Here is a 19,515-nt window from a genome sequence, read left to right as displayed (position 1 = left end):
TGAATGAAAATGGGCCAGAGCTCCATACCAGGGCTATTCAGTGCATAGCACAAGGTCAAGGGAACAGCCCAGTAGTGAGGAGGGCCAGGGAAGAGGACTATGCAATCTCAGAGGATTACCTTTCCTGCGTGGGAGCTGGGTTTCCCTGCCTCTACCCCAAAACACAGGTTAGATTTGTGGGTCCTTCCCTGGGGCCCCAACCTTAGGTCAACAATATGGCTGAGTACCCACTATATGGAAAATTGTTCCTGGGCCCCAGAATGGAATGGGCAGGACTCTAATAGAATAGGACATAATCCCTTCTCAAGGGGACATAGTCTGAGAATTGAGTTATCAGACACTGGCTCACAGCATGGCTCCCCCCAGCTCTATTCCAGCAATCCAGCCCTAACTGCAATGCTTTCTCCCTTCCTATCTCTGCCCTTGAGCCTCCCCACTCAAGCCAGACTCTGTCTACCTGCCATGAACAAAACCTGCTCCCACCAACAGGATATCCCTTAGGGGCAGACCCTATCTTCTCTCAGCATGGCCCAAGAGTCCTGCCAACTGTCCCCTCTGAACTTGTGTGGGTTCATCCTAGTAACCCCAAGTGGCCTCTGACCTGACCCCAGGCCACCATCTCCTTTGCCAAATGTGTGCTTCATGAGTGCGTCTAGCGCCAAGTGGCCCAGAGATCAATCAAGCTGTCCAAACACCCCTGAAAAAGGGAGAAAATACCCTAACCGGAGTAAGCTGGTTACTGACACATGCGCAAACTGCTGAAACCTGTCCGTTATTACTTCAGGGAGAAAATACCCTACCGGAGTAAGCTGGTTACTGACACATGCGCAAATTGCTGAAACCTGTCCGTTATTACAACAATAATACAATTAAAATAAAGTGAACATTAAGGCTTGCACCCCACCCCGTGGGTTTTTCTCTTTGCATTCTGGGTAAGAGCAAGCGCAGAAAGAAACTAGTTATATAACCAACATATGTCAATCAAATGACCTCAGTCTATAAGTCACACCTCCTGCTGTAAGGAAATTTACCTGCCCTTGCCTATATAAGAAAAAGCTAACCTAAAGTTAGGTGCAGTTTTCTGTCCCCTGCAACCTGGACGCCAGTGTCTTTCCTCTTGAATAGACTTTCTAACTTCAATTGCTTCTGAGGATGTGAATTCTTTCACCTTTTACCAACCACCAGGGGGTAATTCCAATGGCAAAACACTGATCAGGTGCTGCATGAAAAGGCAGGGGACGTGGGCTCAGCCTTGACTCCATTTCTGAGCTATTACATGCACATAGGAAAATTCCTTGCTCTTTCTGAACCTCAATTTTCTCGTCTTTATATTAGGAAAAATAATCCCTACACAGCCCTCCCTATTTCTCAGTTCAGCTGTGGATCTAACCAGAGCACAGCTGCCAAGCCCTAGAGAATGCAAAGGTGTTGGGCCTGCCATGGGTTCCCTAGGAAACCTTTGTAGTGCTAGAGAGAAACCACTCCTTTGACACCCTTCCTGGTGCCAAAGTCTTTCACATACTTGTGTTAGAGCCAAGAAGCCAGAACCAAGCCATGTTCCAGGCCTTCTATCCACTCTCAAAGTGGGTTGCAAGGGGTGGGGGATGGTAGGGGAGGGTGGTTGGAGGGAAAATGTAGCTAGCTCTGACAAGAGGAAAGGGGAGCAAGGTCCCTGTCCTAGAGAATCCCATGGGCTAAGGGAAAAGCCAGCTTTGATGCTTTCACGGAGGCAAGAGGAAGTAGAGGGGATGCAATAGAAAAGGGAATGAAGGTCTCCCAAATACTTCTCATACCACCATTAGTGTCAGACCTCAACTTTCCCATGACCTCGTTCTGTACTTAGCACAGCTTCATCCAAGCCATTCTTGGTCCCTTTACTTGCCTTCTCTTTCACTCTCTCTCCTCTTTTGATAGCCCTTCCTACTCTCCAACATTCACTGTTTGTTCCTTCAGTGATGCCAGCTCTGTGGCAGACTTTGTGCTGGACCCTGAGTGTACAGGGATGAATCAGACCTGATCTCTATCCTTTCGGGGTCATGATCTAGTGGGGAAGATGAATAAGTAAACAAAAGATAACAACGCAATGAGACAAGTACTGAGATACAGAGCATGGGGTTGATGCAAACTCCTGGTTGGGCACCCGCCCTGGCCTGAGACAGGGAAGGCTCTAGTGTCTGTTTTTCCATCTAAATAGTGAGCTTCTTGACAGCAGGGCCTGGGTCTAATTCATCTCCCCAGTGCATCCTTTCCTTTCCTGGGTGTCTCCAGCATGCCTGAGAAAGTAGTTATTTGCAGGGTCAAGAAGAAGCATGGGCAATCGTCACCTGAAGACAATTCCCCAGACTGAGAATAGAAGAAGTAATTATGCCTCTCTCTGACCCTTAATCTCTGGTATCTATACCTGGGTTCCCAACCTGGCCACAGAGCAAAACACTTGGGACGTTTTTAAATTCACGCTCTTAGTTTCACTATGCGAATTAGGATGTCAAGGGGCAGGGAGCCCAGGAAGCTACACCCAGTTGATTCCAAAGCAGGTATTCCTTGCTCTTTGTTAGGAAACCTCTGGTGTAGATCCCCATGAAGGTAGGGACCTAAGAAGGGTTCCTGACAATGGATGGTAAAGTGGTCTCCCCCACGATGAGGGGGAGGACAAGTTAGGATCTGAACCCTGGAAGATGCCACAGCTCCTGAGCCAGCCCATAGGCATGGATGGGAGGACCCCACCTTTGGGGGCACCAACCACTTAGACGCTCCAGGAGGTCTCTCAGGTGACAGCACTCATCTCTACCTTCACTTTAATTTTCTGCCTTAGAAATTGAAATATTTTCACACATAGTACAAAGAGGACCCTGGTTAAGATTTAAAAGGTATTGCCTAATTTTATCAAACTGCACAGGGGTTTTTTCCCCCAATGCTATCGTTCAGCCCATAGCAGAGCTTTGTCTGAACCCTGGACCTGAGAATTATGGGAAGGAGTTCGTGGTCTGCTTGGGTTCCAACTTTAAAGTGCCCTTCACCCAGTCAGGCTCAGAAGGCAGGAGTGAGAGGGAGAACCGGTCGGAGAGCTGAGTGGGAACCATGACTCCCAGGGATTGCACTGGATTCTCTAAAGAGAAAGAGACTGTTCTTTTTCTCCACCCCTCCCTCCTTGTACCCACTGCGTACCTCGAGAGCATGCCCGAAGAGCCAGTGGGTGGGTGGTCCTGTGAAGCTGTCCATAGCCCTGGCCAGTGACTGCCTCCGCACCAGCAGACACATAAGCTTGAGGAAGCCTAAGGCCAAGATCAGTCCAGAAGCCCACAGGCCCAGACGGGATAGGCTCAGGGAGAACAGGACAGGCCCCATGGCTGGAGAGGTAGGCTCCTGCCTCCTGGTGCCTCTAGGTGGCTTTATGTTCTGGATCCAGGAACCCTGCCAGGTCCCTCCCCCAGCCAAGCCCTGGAGCCAGCAGCAGCTCACAGTGGGCTGAGCTTCACAGGGCAGAGAAAACAACAACAAAAATCACAGACTTCAGAGGAGACAGCTTGGCTGACCACTTCCAAAACTCAGCTGGACAGAAACCATGTGCTGAGCTTCAAAGAAACCAGGCAATCAGGACCCTGCCTTGGTTTCTTGGAGGAGTAAACAGAAGGCAATACTTGGTATAATTGTTGGTATAAGGACTGCCTTTTCATATAAGCTCCTAGGATGTTTCAGGTGCTTTGTACACACTACCGGTATGTCATTTAACCCAAACAAGGAGGTCATAGGTACTCACTCTATATACCCATTTTCCAGGTAGTGAAACTGAGGCTCAGCTTAACCTGTGTTTCCACTGACTCTTTTAATATGGGCCACTTCGAGTCCTTTCTTGTGAGGCACTTTCAGGGACAAGGTAGTAGCCCCAGGAAGGAGATCCTGGGTCAGAAAAAGAGCAACGCCACCCTCAAGACCATAGTACAAACTTGACACTAAGGAACATAGAACATTACTTTCAGGGAGATGACAGACCATCAAATTCAATTCCTTTTACATTGATGGAATGAGCCACTTGGGTCAAGAGAGGGCAGGGAATTATCCAAAGCCTGACAGTAAGGCAGTGGCAGCTCTCAATTGCCCAGCCCAGGGTTCTGTTGAAGAGCAAACTTGGCCATGCCCCAGTCTTGCCTGGGGAGAGTGCGCTATTTCTCCCCTGCCAGGGTCCCACAGAAACAGAATTCACTGCAGATGTTTGAGATGAAGATGAGACAGGTTAGTTAGCATGTTGTTAGGTAGACAGGAAGGTCCCTGGTGGAATAAACAAAGACAGCCACATCCTGAAACTCCAGGTTCTGAAATGGCTCATTCACTCCTGCACAAATTGTAATGGCACCTTGAGGTTAGTAAGTTATCTCGTGAATCCCTTTTGGCCAGACAAAGGGAGCAGATCTGATACTGGATAGAAATGGGTTATTTTGTTAATCCCTTCAGGATGGGCAAACAACAAAACTAGTAGATGAATTCCATTAGAAGGTGCCAACTACCTTCTCCAATCAGGCAAGGGAAGATATAAAAATAAGAGCTTTTGCACCCTAGTCGGGACCCCCTCTCATTTGAGAGCTGTGACTCTACTTTTAATAAACTGTCCTCTTTTGCAACTCCTCGCCTCTCCCTGGTCCGTGCTTCCATTCTTCGGTTTCGGGAAACCATGTTCCCGACACTCACAGAAATTTCCTACATCAAAGAGACGTGGATGCAGGACTCCTTTCAGAGGGGTAGGCAGAGTTAAGGAATCAAACAAGGTTGATGGAGTTCTAGAGATCAGCATCAGTGGGAAACCCATCAACATCCCGAGGCTGGAGGAACAAGGGGAGGAAATAGCATGTCTGGACCCTGGTAGAGGCAGCTATTGCCAGAGAAATGATGCCAGAGCAGGGAAGGAGGAGAGAAGGAATGTCCCAGCATCTTTTCTCTCCCGCCTTCTATTCTCCTTGTGGTATCTCCTATCAGCAAAACCCAACCAGAAGTGAGATGGTAAAGGAGCCTGAGGAAGTCAGCATGCAGAAGTCTGTTTCCCAGCAGAGCAGAGAAGAGCAAAGGCTGGGACTGGCATGGAGGTGGTAGGGGGCAAACCAGTGAACGGGTGAGCCTGGAACTCTGATCTCAGGACTCATGTCACAGGTATTGACTCAGAGAATGGTAAAACGCCAAAATGGTGTCCATCTCCACTGGAAGCATACCCTGTCCTGCCCTACCCATAGAGAGAGAAGGCAAGATGGCAGCACAATAAAAGGAAATCCAAAAGAGCTCCTGAAATTTCTGCAGTTGTACTCCATTTCATTAGACCAACACACTGAGTGCCCTATTTAAATGCAAGTCATTCAGGTCAGAGAGTAAGGGGCATGAAGAGCTATCAGTAGCCTTCCATCGTTTATGGTGAATTCATTTATCAGTGTAGTCTCAGCCTGATGCTGTGATAGAGTGTTTGGGGAGAGCCTGAGGAAGCTCCCACATGATGGAGGAGCCATGGCTCCTGCCAAGGACCATTTAGGACTCACCTGGGAAGTGAGTAGGGTTAGTCTAGAAGGTGGTAAGTGGGTGTAGTGGTTGAAAGAGCTGGTTGAATCACTCCCAGCATCCATTCCCAGCTTCTGCCTTGTAACCAGTACCGTGAATTTATTGGTTTGGGGGTACACTGGGATTGACCTCACTCTCAACTGCAGCATGGGCCCATATTTCTTAAGAAAGTCTGCATTCACCTTGCCCATAGTGATCAACTGTTTCAAGGACAGGCACTGACCAAAGTCAGTCAATTATGGCTAATGAAACTCGTGTTTGGCCTTCAAATTTAGCTCTCTGTAAATAGACTATGCTATTGTGTTTGAACCGGAAAACATGTGCTCTCAGGAGTCATGAATGTGGGGTGGGCCCCACAGGAAGGTAATCAATGCCAAAGGAAGTGAACTGAACAGAGAGAGACTGAGGACCAGTCATATTGTTTGAACTCCTGAATCAAGCTTCACTTGGAGCTAGTCAAGCCTTTGGATCTTTTCATTAGGAGCCAATAAATCCACACTATTGTTTAAGTTTCATTTGAGTTGGGTTTTTTTTAATTACTTGAAACCAAAGGACTCCTGAGTTGTATACGGGGGAAAGCCCAGGTAAGTGGGAAAGGCTTGATTAAGTTGGGCTGAAATGTATTTAGGGGTCTAACCTGTGACAAACTGAATGGAATAACCTGGGAAGGGACACGTGGGATGAACCTGATATGCTAGGAGTAGTGGGGCTAGGCTGGGAAGTCCTGAGAGGGCTCATAGAGTAATTCTAAGTGAGGTTAGCCTTGCAAAGCTCTCATAAGAGGGAGCAAGAGATAATCTGATTATGGTGAAATTGAAGGGCATGGCGTAGAGGAGAAGCAAACATCCAAAGTATGAGTTATGAAGCAGAAACCACAAGGGAAGGACCATGTCAGGAAACTGCAGTATCAAGAGCAGAATTAGCATGGAGCCTCTAATGGAGAAGTAAGGAGAGTGGCCTTTGTCTTCTGTGCTGCAGGGGGCCATGGAGGGGTCTTAAACAAAGGAACAAAGGGTGTGTTCCAGGATAACGTCCTCTGCGTGTGTGCAGTGGCTCTGAGGTTGCCTGATGTTGAAGGGGCTAGAGCCTGGGTTGACAATGAGGAAGAGAAAGTCAGAGGGACAACCAGCAGGATAGATGTTGATTACAGCCTTTGAGGTTCTGCATACCTTCACCTGCTAGCAACATGGCCCAACTTACAATCGATTCACCTCTGAACACCCTGCTCTCCAATAACTTACTGAAATGTGGCAGCCATACACACTTCTAGATCCAAAGGCAGGTCATTGTGTGGCCAGAATCGGAGACTGGGCAGTAGCCCACTCTCAGGCCCTAATCCTACCAGCTACCCATGTCTCCCCCTTGGCAGTGTGATTCTTAGAAGTCGACATGTGCCTCCCTGGATCTTGCACCTATTGCTCTTAGTTCTGCCCTCAAGGGCACAGTAGAAAACGTCACCCATTACTACCTCATCAGACATACCAGCTGCCTGGACCAGCCAGGAGCTTCAGTTAAGAACCTCATCTTGGGTTTCTGACTGGCCTGAGATGTACACCCACCTTTGGGCAAATCTCTTTACCTCTCTAAATCTCAGGATGCTAATTAGTAAAACAAAGTTTATAACAGTGTCCACCTCATAAGGTTGTGGGAAGGATTAAATAAGAGAATACACGTCAAGTACCCAGCTTTCACATGGAGTGTTCAGTACATTTTAGTATTCTCACAGCTGCTTTTGGATGCATGGTGATCAGTAAAAGCAGAATGGATGACACAACTTCTAGACTGGATTCTGGGGTTTCTTTGTCTTCTCGATGGCTTGTCCTACTGAGATAGATTTGCTTCACAGTAATCTCAGTTGCCCCTTGTTGCTGCCAATACCGGGCGAGTGTAAAGTGAAGGAGAGGGAGAGGACTGGAATGTGGGTCGGGCAGGGCGGGATCAGGAAGCCTGGAAGGACTCCATGTTCCATTCAAGTATCACCCAGTAAGGCAAGTCAGGGTTCTGCCTCTGCCATGGCCTGAGGGACTTTGGCTGAGGACCAGGATCAGGTCCCTGGAAGAAGTAGTTTGGGATATGTAAGGTTTTGATCCATTTGGAATTTTGTGCATGATGTCAGATAGAAGTCTAATTTTCCCATTTCCATGTGGACGGTCAGTAATCATAGCCCCATGTGAGTATTTCATTTATTCCTACTCATTTGTAATTGTGCTTTTTTCATATATGATGTTTCAATATCATTGTGAAACACAAAAAGCAATACTATATCTTAAAACTGTAAAACATATCTGGAAACATGCTTATTTGGGGGTCAGACTTTAGTGGAGAGAGGAGGGGAAGAGGGGTGATCAAGGTAGAGTTTTAGCTGTATGTAGCATTTAATTGTAAAAGAGAAAGAGGCATCTGAAACAAATACGGCAAAATATTCACATCTGTTAAATCTGGGAGGTAAGTTCTTAGGTTCTGTTATATTACTGTCTATATCTTCAGTCTGCTTGAACTTTAATCTCATAATTTAAAATCTAAATTTAAAACATCGCTTGGAAGGGGTGACAGGTCGCAGCTCTGTGGTAGGGGCTGGAGCCGTGTGGGAGCAGCCTGAGGCATGATGCTGTGGCAGGTTTCCACAACGGCAGCGGCAGTGAAGCGAGGAGGTGGTTTCTTGAACTTCCAGTGATAGTTATGGTGTCCATTTGGGTCCAGGAGGACCCATCTGAATTAATCACGGCCAGAAGTGGTCCTTTGACCCAGCAAGCTAATGGAGATTTCCTGAGATGATCATAGTAGCAGAAAACTCAAGGAGGAGCAAAGGGCATTCTCAGACTGGAGGGAGGCTGGGGTGGGCGTGGCGGGGGAACAGGAATCCAGCATCTCTGTGGAATATTAAGAAGAGGTATAAAGAAAACAGTGCCACTTCTACTTTTCTTTTTGAATGGAAATTGCTAGAAGATACTCTTCCTGGCTTTAGGACCCCAGGCTGAGAACCATTTTCTCAGGCTGATATGACCCAGAGGGACCTGGGCAGAGCAGAGAGGTCACATTTCTGGCTCCTGGCTGACCCACTGCTACCAGCTCAGCAAACACCAGCAGCGCACAGGCCCCAGAATCAGGGAAGTTCTGGTTTGGCAACGGGGTGGGAAGATTGCCTAGAGTTGCCAGGTATAGCCTCGAGGAACGAAGGCACCTCTCTCTTCCTTGAAGCCCCTGAAGCTTTCTTCCAAATCAGAGACCCCTCCCTCAAATGTGCTGTGTCTCCTGTAGCACACAGGAAAATACCCCCAGCTTCACACCCCAGTTCTTTGGCTATGGTCAATTTATCAGTGTCCTGCCATCAGAACTACAGAGCTCAGAGCTGGGAACCTTAGCGGTAAGTCCTCATTTATAGATAAATCCTAGAGAAGAGAAGGACTTAACCAGCAAGTGACTAAAAGAGCTGGGAAGAGATCTTTCCCCTCTAGATTTGAGCAATATCTGAGTCCCTGGTAGGTCTGGAAGCCCCAAGGAAAATGCACATGGAAGAGGGCGTGAAGTCTAAGCTATTCCGGGGATGGAGCCCAGAGTGGGGAAGCAGGGCCCACTGGACAGGGTCTTTGGCAACTGAGAGCAGCCAGAGGGTCCTGAGTTCTGTGGCTCAGAGGGCAGGGGTCCTAGGAACAAACTCCAGGACCTTCTCTAATTCTCTAGTCTGCTGAGAGAGTACAACCTAGAGACAAAGGGGAAAAGCAAGCCTCCAGCTCCAACAAAGCAATGGAGAGGTGAGGACGGTGCAAAGGTGAGGACAGAGTAAAAGTTCACATGGCCAGTGCCACAAAGCCCACAGGAGACTGAGTGAATCAGAGCTGAGAGTCTGGTAGGGATGGTCACAGTGGCTGGCCACTCCCTTGGTTGTATCTTTACGTTGAGCTCTAGCCATGGTACCCTCATGTGACAGCAGAAAAGCATCCTGTATTAGTCATTGTTCTCCAGAGAGAACTCATCTATGGTTTCCTGATAGGTGGACCGATAAAGGAACGCACATGATCAGTCAAGTTAAGAAAGAGTCTATCAGCCTGAGCAAAGACGGCTACAGCCCAGTCTGAGTCTAAAAGAGACTACAGCCCCGAGAGAGGGGGTGAGGAGGGTTATAAAGGGGCAGTGCTGACAGTTTTGTGTGAACAGAAAATGCTGACTGCCTGCAAGCCAGTAGCTGTTTTGAGGCGTTTTCTGTTATCACAAGTTTGGCTCTGTCTGCAGGTCCAGGCCAAATTTTGTTATTTTCTTGGAGACATGGGACTGTCTATTGTCAAGCTGTCTGAGACCTGACGTTCGGAGACCTAACATTCCAGCCTTGTTTGTTATAAAAAAAGGAGAGGGGCCGGTGTGTCTCTCTTCTATAGGTGCTTCAGGCTGAATACGGGTGGTGAGATGAAGGGGACATTGTGGAAGGAGCTGGAATGTTGTTGTAGGAGAAGCATTTCATGGACAGTTCCATTTGTGAATTCCTGGAGTCAGCTCTGCAGGAATTGGATGAAAAGGCAGAGGAGGCAGAGACCGAAAGCCAGGACCAAAAAGATACTGATTAGAGGCCCTATGAGGGGGAGAAGTCAAAGGCCCAAGCCACCCATAAACCAGGAGCTCCACTGGTTCCTGTGGTGGTCTCTGTTTTTCTGGGCCTGGGCGAGGTCCTGTGATAAGGCCTGAAAGTGTGTAAGGAGATTCCTAGCCCTGCTGACACTGTCGCTACCCCCACAGAGATGCCCAGTGACACTAGGAGTGGAATAAGGGAGACGGCCCTTTTTTGGTGCGTGAGAGTGTATATGGGGACACGTAGAGATTGATTATTGGGGGTGATCTGAATATCTGGAGAAAGAAAAAAAACTAGGGTGTAGGTGCCTGTCCACTTGGTTAGGAGGCAGGTGTATGTGGAGGTTCTGCAGAGGAAGAAGAGGCCAGAGGGAACAAGACAGGTGAAGATGTCGAAGGAGAATAAAAGGGCTAGGGTTCCCACATATTTTTCGGGGGAGACTTCCTTGTCCCAAATACCGAACACGCCCTACCCTCTGGCCCCCGTGAAGGGCTGTATGGGAGTGTCGGGTGTAGAGTTTTGATGTCTAAAGAGATGAAATTTGAGTGTATTGAGGTGAAACTTAGTTGGGTCAGATGGAATAGGTAGCTTGAGACAGTTGGATCCCTTTTTGCCGGTATGGGGGAACCAGAGGGAGTCTTATTGGGGTTTGAGGCCTCCCCTGACAGTGTAGCGTGTTGATATTAGTTGTTCCGGTGGCGTGGAGGCTGGAATGTGAGGAGAAGCAGAGAGGTTGTTGGAAGAAGGAACCTGTGGAGGAGGTGGAATGAGTAAGAGAGGGTGAGATAGTGATGGTGATATTATAGAGATTGGGGTCTAAGGTTCCCATGGGGCTGTCTCTGGTCCTGTGAGCGGGAGATGCACTGGGGGCTCCAGTGCGGATGTGGATAGAGGTATTAGGGGTCCTATGATGGACCTGAATTTGTCTAGCGCCTGGTCTAGAGCATCGATGAAGGTTTTTAGGTATTGTGTTGCTCTGAGCTGGTAGTGGCTCAGGAAGGAGTTGTAATGAGTGGTGGATTTAGAGTGGAAGGCAGGTCCATGTCAGACTTTGTAGAAGAGTAAGGCAGAGGGGTTATTAGTCCATATTTGAGCCGTTATGGGGACGGCAATGAAGAGTTGAGTAGAGGTGAATAGGCAGCGCCAACAGTCTTGAGCCAGTAAGGGGGATGACTGGTTTAAACATGATGAGTTAGGTTGAGGGTCCGGAGGAAATCAGGGGGTAATGGTAGGGAAAGTGTTATGAGAGGGAAGAGTAATATTATGAAGACGACCCTGGGGGGCTTATATCTCCTCTGGGGTTGAGAAGACGGGTGATAGAATCATCGAATAGGAGTTCTAAAATGGACCTGCAGAAGTCAAGGGGAAAGGTGGAAATAACTGAGAGGATTTGGAGGGGGGATGAAGGAGCTAGGAGTGAGGTTGGGGGTGTCTGGTTTGTGCAGCGAGGACAGGGCCTGGGGTAGGGGTCAGTGTTCATGAGTTTTCCGGTTTTTCCTCAGGGATCTTGTGAAGTTGTAGCCGGGTGGGGCTCAGGACTGAGCAGTGATATGGTGGTCTTGTCGAGTGGTAGGACAGGCAGTCCAGCCCTTTTTTTTCAGCCTAGAGAAGTGAACCCGGGAGGGGGGTGATCCAGCAGCTTGGCTGCAGTGGGGCCGGTGAGAAGGACCCGGAAGGGCCCTTTCCACCATGGTTGTAAGTCTGAGCGGTTGAGGTCTTTGAGAAGGACCCAGTCTCCTGGGGCCAGGTGGGGGGGAGGGAGAGAGAGAGAGAGAGAGAGAGAGAGAGAGAGAGAGAGAGAGAGAGAGAGAGAGAGAAGTGTCTTGGGGTCGGGGAAGAATGTAGTCTGCATGTTCCCTAAGGATCTATGAATGAGGCTAAGGGCTGGGAGGTATTCTACCATTGGTGAGCTATTAGGAGAGAAGTTGTCTGGTAGAAAAAGTCTGCCAAACATGAGCTCAAAAGGACTGAGATAGGTTGGGGCCTGAAGGGTGGCATGGATACCGCAGAAGATGAGGGATAGGAGGGTCGTCTAATGTTGTTGAACCTCTAGGGAGAGAGTTTGGTAAGGTGCAATTTAATGATGGAGTTGGCTTTTTTACTTTACCTGAGGGTTGGGGTTGTAGGGGATCAGGAGTTTCCAGTGTATACCGAGGGCTTGTGAGACTTGCTGTGTGATCTGGGAGATGAAAGCTGGGCCATTATGAGATTGAATGGACATAGGGAGGCCAAATCGAAGAATTATTTGTGTGAGGAGGATGTTAGTAACCTCAGAAGATTTTTTTTTGAGGTAATGGGGAATACACTACCTACCCTGAGAAAGTATCGACTAAGATGAGGATGTATTTGGTTCTCCTGATCGGGGGCATATGAGTAAAGTCTATATGCCAGTTTTGTCTGGGAGTTGGCCTGGTGTGTGGGAAAGGAGGGGGGCCGTAAAGCGCCCTGGGGAGAAACTGACGAAGAAATGTAGAAAGTGTTAGTGATGTCTGGAAGAAGGGACGGATAGTTTTGACAGGTGAGGAGGGGTTGTAGGAGGTGACCTAGGACCCTAAAGCCTATATGGAAGGATTGGGGAATGTCTCTTGACTGGTTATTGGGGAGGATGTAGCATCTCTCTGAAAGAAGCCCCTTGGCTTGGGGTTGAGCTCCCTGAGAGAGAAGAGATTGTCTCTCGTTAGGTGTATTATTGGGATCCATAGAGGGGATAGTGATGAATTGGTTGGCAACTGAGGGAACGTAGGAGCCTGTTTCATCCTCTTCATCTGCTTTGCGATTGCCCTTCATGACAACCTCAGATTCCATCTGGTGGCCCTTATATGGATGACTCTAGCTTCAATAAGAAGGCAGGTAGCTTTGAGGAGTTGAAGTATTAGGGGGGCATTGGAGATGGGAGAGCCTTTTGTTGTGAGAAGCCCTCATTCTTGTCAGATGGAGACATGAGCGTGGAGGATACGGTAAGCATATTTGGAGTCTGTGTAGGTATTTACAATCTTTCCCTTGGCCAGTGTTAGGGCTGGGGTGAGTGCAAAGAGTTCTGCCTTTTGTGAGGTCGTCCCCAATCGGAGGGGACATGCCTCTCTGGTAGTGGTGGGTGTGACAATGGCATAGCCAGCTATACAGGAACCCTCAGAAAGAGTGGGGTTGCCATCAACGGACCAGGTGTGTTCCGAATTGGGGAGAGAGTCAGGGGTTATGTTGGAGAAGTGAGGCTTGATGAAGTCTAGGACTCCAGTAAGAGTGGGTGGAGGTGCATGTGGTTGTGGGTAGGAGTATAGCATGGTTGAGGTTTAGCCTGGGGTCTAGTGGTTCCTCTGGGGGCCTCTAGCCACTTCATATAGAGGGGAAGCTAGAAGGCCACAGTTGGGGATCCAGATACAGAGGAAACCAGTGAGACCCAAGAAGGAGAGGATTTCATTTTTCGTGGGGGGGCAGGTATGGTATTCATAAGGGAGATACAGTCAGCCGTGATGGCCCTGTGGGTGGGAGTGAGTTGGACTCCCATTGTTAACCAAGAAGGTGAAGAGTTGTGCCTTGTGTGGGGATACCTGGTAGCCCTTGCTACCGAGGAAGTTAAGAAAGGTAGTGGTATGGTGGAGAGAGACTGAGTGAGACAGACTGCATAAAAAGAGATCATCCACATACTGTAGGAGTGTGTTGGCAGTGAGGTCGAGAGAGGCTAGGCCACCCGCTAAAGCCTGGCTGAATAAATGGGGGCTGTCCTTGAACCCTTGGGGAAGGATTGTCCATGTTAGTTGTCTGGAAGATAGGGTGTTAGGGTTAGTCCGGGTAAAGGAGAAGAGTTCTTGGGAGTGAGGATGTAAGGGAATGGTAAAGAAGGAGTCATTGAGGTCCAGGACAGTGAAGTGAGAGGTATCAGGAGGGATGTGAGAAAGAAGGGTATAGGAATTGGGAACGATGGGATGTGTTAGGAGAACAGCTTACTTGATTAAGATCTTGAACGAGTCTATAGGATCCATTGGGTTTTTTGACGGGCAAGATAGGCGTGTTATATGGGGAGTGTGTACGCTTGCGAAGACCCCTAGCTAGGAGTCGGTCGATGATGGGCTGTAGGCACTTTTGATGAGTGAGAGAGATGGGGTATTGGGGTTGGCTCAGAAACAAGGGTGGATCGTCCAGCTTGATCTTGACAGGACAGTGGTGTGCAATGATAGAAGGGGTGGAGGTGTCGCAAACAACAGGATCAACGAGGGATGGAGGTAAGGAATGGGATCTGTATCGGAGTGTCGGAAGGGGAGAGCACGAGGAAAATGATGGGTTCAGGGTCGGGTGGATGAAATTGAAAGGAGACTGAATCTGGAGAGAATGTCTTGCCCTAATATAGGAGTGGGACACCAGGGGAGTACTAGAAATGAGTGGCAAAAACCCGAACTATGAAGTGATCAAGTTAGGGCAGGGATAGTTCCAGACTGTAAGATAAGGCTGTCAACCCTGGCAATGGAGATATGGGAGGGATGTGTAGGCCCTGAAAATTCGGGGAGGGCAGTGTAGGTGGCCCCCATGTCTATTAAGAGGGAGATCGGCTTACCTGCCACGTGAAGTGTTACCGTGGCTCTGCTGTTGTGATGCAGGAAGGGGCCAGGGGCTCTGGGCTCCATCAGTTCTCTGGGGCTAAGCCAAGAAGGCAGGAAGGTTGAAGTCTGATCCTCCTAGGAATGAGGGAGGGTGGCTGGAACCCACCCTTGAGGAGGCTGGTAACAATCCACCGTCCAGTTTCCCTTTTTCCCACAATGTGGACAGGGCCCTAGAGGAGGTTGGGGGTTGGGGCAAGCCCCTGCCCAATGGCTCTCCTTGCCACACTTAAAACAAGGTCCGGGAGGCGCTCTTGAAGCAGGGCAGTTACCTTGTTCCCGGTCCCTGGTGCCCGTTTGGGTGTCCTTGATTGTGGCAGCCAGCAACTGGTATCTCGCTTGACCTCTTCATGTCTGGTCAAGTTTAGCCCGCTCATCGTACTGTTAAAGACCTTGAAGGCGATAGCGAGGAGATCTCTTTGAGGGGTTTTAGGGTCCTCTTTGGCCTTTTTGAGTTTTTTCCAAAACTGACTGAGAGATGAAGTAAATATTGAGGACACTAGTGCCTTCATTTGAGGCAGAGTCGATTTTGGTGTATTTCTGAAGGGTCTCGGTAAGACGCAAGAGAAATTGGGCCTGGCTCTCATCCAGTCCTTGGGAGAATTCTCTGAGTTTATCATAGTTTACAGCCCTATGGGCAGCCTTTTGCCGCCCAGCAATAAGACAGGTGAGCACACGGTTTTGCTGAGTTCGGCCTGGCCGATTGCCTTGGTAATCCCAGCCAGGGTCGTCACGTGGTACAGCTGCCACTCACACCGGCCTCTGATCATTCTGTCTGTGTAAATCATCTGTGTGTCCCAGTGCCACGACCCAGACCTGCTCCTTCTCAGGAAGTAGAGTGGAGGAGAGGATGATATAGATATCATGGCAAGTGAGAGCATAGGTTTGGGCCAGATATTTGAATTCTTTACTGAACGTATCTGGATTGGAGGAAAAGGATCCTAGCCGGTTTCCCATTGGGGAGAGGTTTGATAGAGAGAAGGGGGTGTGCACTTGAACTATGTCCTCCACACCAGCAACTGCCTGGAGAAGAACCAGCAGGACAGGTGCAGAAGCGATAAGATTGTTTTCTTGTTGAGAGCATGATTGTGTTTGTGGAGGAGGAGGGAGATCAGGAGTTGAGGAGGTAAAAACATTATAACATACATAAAATATAAACAAAATCAGACCTTAGAGACCATATCTATAAACAGAACCACCAACAATTGTAGAGAGGACCTAAGATCTTATAGCTGCCCGTACACCTACAGGAGGCCGTAACAGGGAGTGGGGGGGAGAAGGGGAGGAGATGGGCCTTGCCGCCTGGGTTTAAAAGTGCCTCTTTTTTTCTCTTCCATTACCTCAGCCTCAAGCAGAGGCTGCAGCAGCCCTTTGTTTACATTTGAAATTATCAGAAAGACCTTGAGAGTTAGAGAAATCTTTTAAGACTTACTTTTGTCAAGTTCCTGAATACAGAGTTGTTGTACAAAACAATTTTAAACACATGACTTAGGGGGCTCACAGAAGGTATAGATACAGAGCTCCTGATCAGCTTGGTGTCTACGACACAAATTGAAAAGGAAAAGAAAAAGAGAAAAGACAGACTAGAGGCAAGTAAAACAAATGAGTTACATAAACCTGAGAACTTACAGAACCAAATTCTCCTGAAATGAAGAGCTGGGGTTTAGGGAAGAAGGTTTAGGCTGAGGGGATAGTAGGGCGTGTGGCAGAGGAAGAGAGGCAAGCCCGAAAAGCAAAGAAGCCTTGGACATTGGGAATTTTTTACCTCTTTCCATTGCAGTAACAGAAGTTATCTAAATCTCTGAGAGTGTTGAAATAAAAAACCCCATTTTCGGACCATTGACTCATTGTTTAGTTTGTACTGGGGTCAGGCTGCGTTATAGTAAAAGACAAGTCGTGTGGGTCCGAGGGTATGTAAGTTGCGCAGGAGATAACTGAGAGGGGTGGATTTGGCAGGGACTGAATGTGAGGTCTCCATGGTTCAAGTAGATAGAATGGGACGGCCAAGGAGGAAGCCTCCTATTAGGAGAACAAGGGGATGAGGCGTCCCACAATCCCCCTGGTGTTCTTCCCCCAGGAGTATGAGATCACTCCTCAGACAGAGCGTCCTCAGACTGGGAGGATCTGGGCCCCAGGGGCCAAGAGGAACATTCTGGCCTAGCGCTAAGACTTGTAGAGAACTGTGAGAGTCAGAGAGTCTGAGAAGAGAATAGAAGGTCTCACTCACCCCGCGAGAGTCTGGCCTGTTGTTGTCTGGGATGTCAGCAACGGAAGGGAGAAAGCCCCAAAGCGTGTCCTTACGGCAGGCCCAGGATGGTAGTCAGAGAACAGAATCAAGCCCAGGGGGAGGGAGAAGAGAAGAGAAGGGGCGATCCTGCATTCTCTGGCCTAAACCCTCCCGGGTTTCGGCACCAAATAATACGTCGGCTGATAAAGGAATGTGCATGGTAAAGCAAGTTAAGAAAGTTTATTAAGAGAAAGTCTATTTTATTAAGTCTATGGGGTTGAGCAAAGATGGCTACAGCTTGGGCTATGTGTCTAAAAGAGACTGCAGCCCTGAGGGAGGTGGTAAGGAGGGTTATATAGCGGCAGTTCTGTTTGAACAGAAAATGTTGACTGCCTGTAAGCCAGAAGCTCTTTTGTAGCATTTTCTGTTATCACGTTTGGCTCTGTCTGCAGGTGCAGGCCAAGAGACATTTTGATGTTTTCTTGCAGACATGGCTCTGTCTATAAGTCAAAGTCTCTGACCCCTAATATTCAGAGAACTGACACTTCCTATGGCCTTTAGCTAACAAATAAAGTCTAAAATGCAACTCTCATGAAACTGCTCAATCCAGCTCCTGCTCCCCCATCCCAGCTTCATCCTCTCCCTACATACCCCTTCCCATGTGGTTGCCCCCAACCTCCCTTTAAGTCTTCCCCAGCACTCTGCTACCTCTTGCTTTCAAACTTTCATGCATACTCTTACTCAGCCAGGAACCCCCTACCCCCTCTCTTTGCTATGTCTTAGTCATCTTTCAGCTAAAAACCTCACTTCCCCCAGGAAACTTTCTATGAACTCCTCTGCACAAAACTGGATGTCACTGTTTTATATATTTCTATGGGGCTTTGCACCTGTTTCTCATAAATCTCAGCATATTTTCATTAGCTTGTTCAATGTCTGTCTTCCTGACTTGAATTTAAGCTTCACAGTGGTAGGAACCATGGCTGTCTTCTCCCACTGCTGTCTCCCCTGCTGTTAGTAAATGCCAGTTGAATAAGAGGAAGTAAAGGAGAGAACTGGGTCCAGAGCCACCAAGAAATCCACAGGATGAAAAGTCGTCCTCAGATTTGGAATTTAGAAAGTCAGCAGTGACCTTGGTAAACACCATGTCTGTGTAGTAATGAGGGAAGAAGCATGATTACAGAGTGTTGATATAGAAGAGGAGACAGAGGTGTAGACAACTCTTGTAACCCTATGGATAAGAAGTGGAGGGCAGGGATGTGGATGGTTTCTTGAAGGAATGCAGTGCCAGGTAAGGGGGTTTTAGAGATTTGGGCAAGATAGTAGGCTAGGAAAAAAATTTTGAAAGTAGAAGAGAAAGGGGATGACCAATGACACAAGTCCAGGGGAGGTAGGGAGGGTGGAGTCTATGGCACATGTAAGGGACTAGCCTTAAATAGGAGGAGGGACATCTTACTTGATGAAGCTGGGACAAAGGCACTAAGGATGGGTATGAAAGTTCACAGGTTTGTGGCTGAGGGTAAAGATAGCATTTTGAGAGAGTCCATACTCAATATTAAGAAAAAAGAAACCACTGGTTTTAATGACTGATTAGAGGTGGAAGATGACAAAAGGGAAAGAATTACAGATGCTTCCCAAATCATTGAATATTGAGCATCTAGGTAGATGGCAGTGCTGTTTACTGAAAGAGAGAAGACTGGAATTTCTAGGGGGAGGGCCAAGGAAGAGGGCGGGGAAGAGAGGTGATATGATCAGAATTAGCCACTAAGTTTGAGGGGACTATGGGCTATCCCAGTGAAGATATACATTAAAGCCTTCAACAAAGGAGTGAGCCTAGAGCAGTAATAAAGTTTTGAAAGCTGTATCAGTTCAGAAATTAGAGGAATTGACAGAGCTCTCGGGATCCAGATAAGAAGAACTAGTGGTCAGGCTCATCAGGACACTGCTGCCAGGAGGAATCATCTCAAATTCAGATTCTCAGAGCACATGCGACTGGTCTAACTGGAGTCACGTGCTCACCCCTTCAAGGGAGCATTGGCATCTTGGTGAATGGTTCCACCAGGATTATATGCAACCAAAGAAGGAGTGATGCATACAGAAAACCAGAAGAAGTAGGTCGGGAACAGCCAGGAATGTCTCCTTCAGGAACTATCAGCATGTGTGGTGACTGAAGTTGTGGAGGTGGACAAGATCCCATGGATTGTGTAGGCAGAGTGCCAAGATACAGGCAGAGGAGGAGCAGAAAGGGTTTATTTCCTGAAGTGTCCTGAACTCACAAGAGGTCACTTGCCCTCAGAGCTTTCTCAGACATGGGACTTACAGCCCCACAGCCAATTTCTTCACAGGAGCTGAAGCAGGCACTGAGAATCGCATCTGTGGTTTCTTCCTCAGAAGAGTCTAATTTTTATCAATCATTTTGTACCACGTGGTATTTTCTGTGAAGTTGCCCACAAGCCTGGGCCCTAATTTTATCCTATATCCAGTAGCCTGGGTGCCCTTCCCTTTCAGGCAACTGGTTAGCATCCAGGAGATGTCAAGGTCCCCTTTAGTCACCCCAGCCATCACCAGTCACACACACACACACACACACACACACATACACA

At 48.2% G+C, this 19,515-nt stretch overlaps 1 protein-coding gene across 2 annotated transcripts in view; it reads right to left on the bottom strand.

The window, feature by feature from the left end:
• CYP4B1 (cytochrome P450 family 4 subfamily B member 1) overlaps positions 1-3,461 on the bottom strand; it is a 49,598-nt gene extending 46,137 nt beyond the window's left edge. Inside the window, exon 1 of one of the 2 annotated variants that reach the window (XM_074334684.2) lies at positions 3,166-3,461. In XM_074334684.2, the coding sequence (XP_074190785.2) occupies positions 3,166-3,345 (180 nt within the window). In that variant the 5' untranslated portion in view covers positions 3,346-3,461. The remainder of the gene's footprint in view (positions 1-3,165) is intronic. The other variant, XM_088791123.1, reaches the window with a different exon arrangement.
• Positions 3,462-19,515: the final 16,054 nt, after the last annotated feature.

The sequence above is a fragment of the Rhinolophus sinicus genome, chromosome 14, assembly GCF_057876585.1.
Source record: "Rhinolophus sinicus isolate RSI-liver-muscle chromosome 14, RSI-T2T, whole genome shotgun sequence".
NCBI classification, from domain to species: domain Eukaryota; kingdom Metazoa; phylum Chordata; class Mammalia; order Chiroptera; family Rhinolophidae; genus Rhinolophus; species Rhinolophus sinicus.
This window is presented reverse-complemented; position numbering and strand designations above follow the sequence as displayed.